The sequence below is a fragment of the Diceros bicornis genome, chromosome 3 (assembly GCF_020826845.1).
Source record: "Diceros bicornis minor isolate mBicDic1 chromosome 3, mDicBic1.mat.cur, whole genome shotgun sequence".
In the NCBI taxonomy this organism is placed as follows: Eukaryota; Metazoa; Chordata; class Mammalia; order Perissodactyla; family Rhinocerotidae; genus Diceros; species Diceros bicornis.
The window spans coordinates 91,188,689-91,192,001 of record NC_080742.1 but is presented as its reverse complement, the minus strand read 5'-3'; the positions used below and the strand labels follow the sequence as shown (position 1 = coordinate 91,192,001).

At 40.5% G+C, this 3,313-nt stretch overlaps 1 protein-coding gene across 1 annotated transcript; it reads right to left on the bottom strand.

Moving 5' to 3' along the window:
* Positions 1-249: 249 nt before the first annotated feature.
* Positions 250-1,252, bottom strand: LOC131398507 (olfactory receptor-like protein OLF3). The gene has a single exon (XM_058532110.1). The coding sequence runs from the start codon at positions 1,245-1,247 to the stop codon at positions 291-293; it is 957 nt and encodes a 318-aa protein (XP_058388093.1). The 5' UTR covers positions 1,248-1,252; the 3' UTR covers positions 250-290.
* Between the last annotated feature and the right edge of the window lie 2,061 nt (positions 1,253-3,313).

Below are 3,313 nucleotides of genomic sequence, written 5' to 3'. Positions count from 1 at the left end.
CAGTAAATGGTATTTTCCTCAATAACTCTCAGGCCATATGAATGGAGATTGACTAAGGGTGGGAAGTTCTATTACAGCAGTGCTTAACTCCACTGAATAAGCTGCTGTGACAAAAAATACCTCCACATCAAAACCCCAACCCAGCCGCTCAGCCTCCTACCCAGCACCAACAGTACACGTTTCATTTTCTCCTTCCTGGTTGCCAGGGCAATGCAGTTGATGCCCGTCATATCTGAATTGAGTGGGAGAACACACAGGCAAAGCTCTTTTCTCTAAGTGCTGCTCATGATTCACCAACTTGCCACTTTTGACGTTAATCCAGATAATTGTCCTAATAGTTTCTTCCAGGCTCCCTTCACCTCCTTATTTCTTACACTGTAAATCACAGGGTTCAGCATGGGTGTCAAAATGGCATAGAAGAGAGAGATCAACTTCTCCTGAAGGACAGAGGGGCTGGAGCGGGGCTGAATGTAAGTGAAAATGGCCATGCCATAGCACAGGACAACCACTGTGAGGTGAGAGGCACAGGTTTGGAAGGCTTTCTTCCTTCCCTCTGTGGACTGGATCTGTAGGATTGTGGAGATGATCTTGATGTAGGACAACAGGACCAGGCAGAAAGGTGTCATCAGCAGCACAATGCTAGAAACCATGATTGCGATCTCATTGGAGGAGGTATCCACACAGGCCACCCTGACCACAGCTAGGATTTCACAGGATATGTGATCAATAAATTTGTTTGTGCACATGGGCAATTGAAATGTGATGACAGTATGCATGAGGGAGTTGACGGAGCCACTAACCCAGGATGTGATGGCCAACCTAGTGCAGAGCCCTACATGCATGATGACCGAGTATCTTAGGGGGTCACACACAGCCACATAGCGATCATAGGCCATCACTGCCAATAGAACAAACTCAATCCCACCCAAGCCCAGAGAGAAAAATAACTGGGCTGCACAACTTACATATTGGATTACTTTATGTTCTACAAGAAGATGCATCAGCAGCGGAGGAATAATGCTTGTGGCATAAGAGACATCAACAAGGGAGAGATTGGTGAGAAAGAAATACATGGGAGTGTGGAGTTGGCTGTCCAGTCTGATCAGAAGAACTATGAGGAAGTTCCCCAGCACTGTCACCAGGTACATGACCAAGAACAAGATAAAGAGAGAGACCTGAGTATCCCAGTCGCTGGACAACCCGAGGAGAATAAATTCTCTCACCCACGTTTGGTTATCCATTCCCATGAAAATATGTGAGGATTATTAATCTGTCAAGAAAATCAGAAATAACAGAAGCTATTGAATCAAAGAACCATAAAAATAAATTTTATATATACATACTGTATACAACTGGCCAGCCTTAGTCAGATGTTTCAGATCATTCATGATCCAAAATGACAAGCTTGATCCCAGTATACATTATATCTGCTCTCCATCAGTGAACAGGCCAGAACCTTCATAAGGATATGATGTGGTCTCGGGGACACCCAGTTAAAGCCTGGAGATCTTGCAGTGGGATTTTGGGAGTTCTACATCTTTACCAACTTACCTCAGATTCTAGGGCAAGGAGAGAATGGTAGATGACTATGGTAGGTAAAATGATAAACAATGAAGAAAAACCTGGTTGGAAAGTTAAAAAAAGAGAAAAAACTACCTTGAACATGTCAATTAGACCCACAATTATAAAATGGATAAATCTATTACAAAAGGAAAGATTGGGAGGAGAGAGAGACTTGTGGAAAGATCTGGAATCAGAGAATCTAGGTTTGAAATCTGATTATATTTAGAAGCTATGTGATTGTTGTTTAGTGACAAACTTTTATACATCAAACAGATAATATTATACATCTCTCAAGTACACTTATGCCTAAATGTAGGAAACTTATGGGAAAGTACTTGCGAAATGTTACTAGTAGTAGTACTATGGTGGTATGAGTATTAGTAGTAACATGACATCTGCCCTGGTGTAGATAAGGTAGCAAATGTGATTTTCCCATGCTTCCCTCCACAAATTCAGACATAAATAAAATTGCAGGCAACCTTTAATAAATCTGAGAACTTAGGGATTAATGGGACACTGAAGATTTTGGTCATTTTTATAGCCTTTGGTCCTTTTGGTGTTTTTGATAGACGCTGGTCTCTTCAGCCTTTAGTGGGATGAAATGAGGAAGGGAATTATAATTGTATCTTGTTCTTTTTATTTTTCTCTTTTCAACTTACTAGTATTAATAATCTACCCTTTGTATATGGGCTCAAAAGAAAACAAAGCAGAGCATGGATGCTGAGATCTTCTCGATACAAGAGGGGAAGGGAAAGCACATGTTTAAGGACCCTTCCTCATTGTCCAAGGCAGAGAAGAAGGTAAGAATTCACATAGATGTACATTGGAATGGAGTTGCTCTTTTGTTTCCTTTTGCTCTAGGAGTGCTTTTTTAGTTGATCTAATATGTTATAATATCAATTTTGAATACCAAATAGAAATCGTTTAAATTTTAAGAAATATCTGAAGCACTGACTAATTCTTATTATTTCTCCATGCCTGCCTATTCACTAACTTCCTTTTCTTGCAGTGCACAAAATAAGAAAAAGTAGGAGATAAAGGAGGCAAGAGGGATTGAGGGCAGAAACAGAGCTGCTTGCCTCATCCCAGATCCCATACAGGGGTCAGATTAGATTCTCTTCACAGAAAAATGAAGGCTATCTCTGCTTAACTCTCTTACCTCTTAAAGGACAAAACAAAACAAGTAGTTCCAGAAATGTCCTTCTCATTCATGATTCAGACACTTACATTTTTAGAAACCTCTTTCCTAACATCCTCCTCAAAATCTGATCTCCCCTTTAACAGTTATTCCTTTCCTGATCTTGATACTTCCATCACAACCCATCATTTTGCATTTCTCAAACATGATCAGTCTGAGAAAACATCTACTTGACTCAAAACAAGTGGTGAACAACGACCACAGTTAAGAATCAGCCCCATTTAGCTCTTCCTCCTGTACAGGTTTGTTTGTGTTCTCTTCTCAGTATTTGTTACAGTTCTGGCTACTTTACCTTTTTGCCAGGTGCCTAATGCTCCTTTAATAGACAATAAAATCTGAGAAAGGATGTCAGCAAGATGACAGAATAGGATGCTCCTGACTTCCCCTCCTCCCATAGATGCACCAAATAAACACCTACACACAGATTAATTCCCTCTGAGAGAAATCCAGAAACTAGTTGAGAGACTCCTACACATCAGATGATTGAGAAAATACCACAGTGAAACAGGTAGAAGAAGCTGAGACACATTCATGCCATAAACTCCACCAATG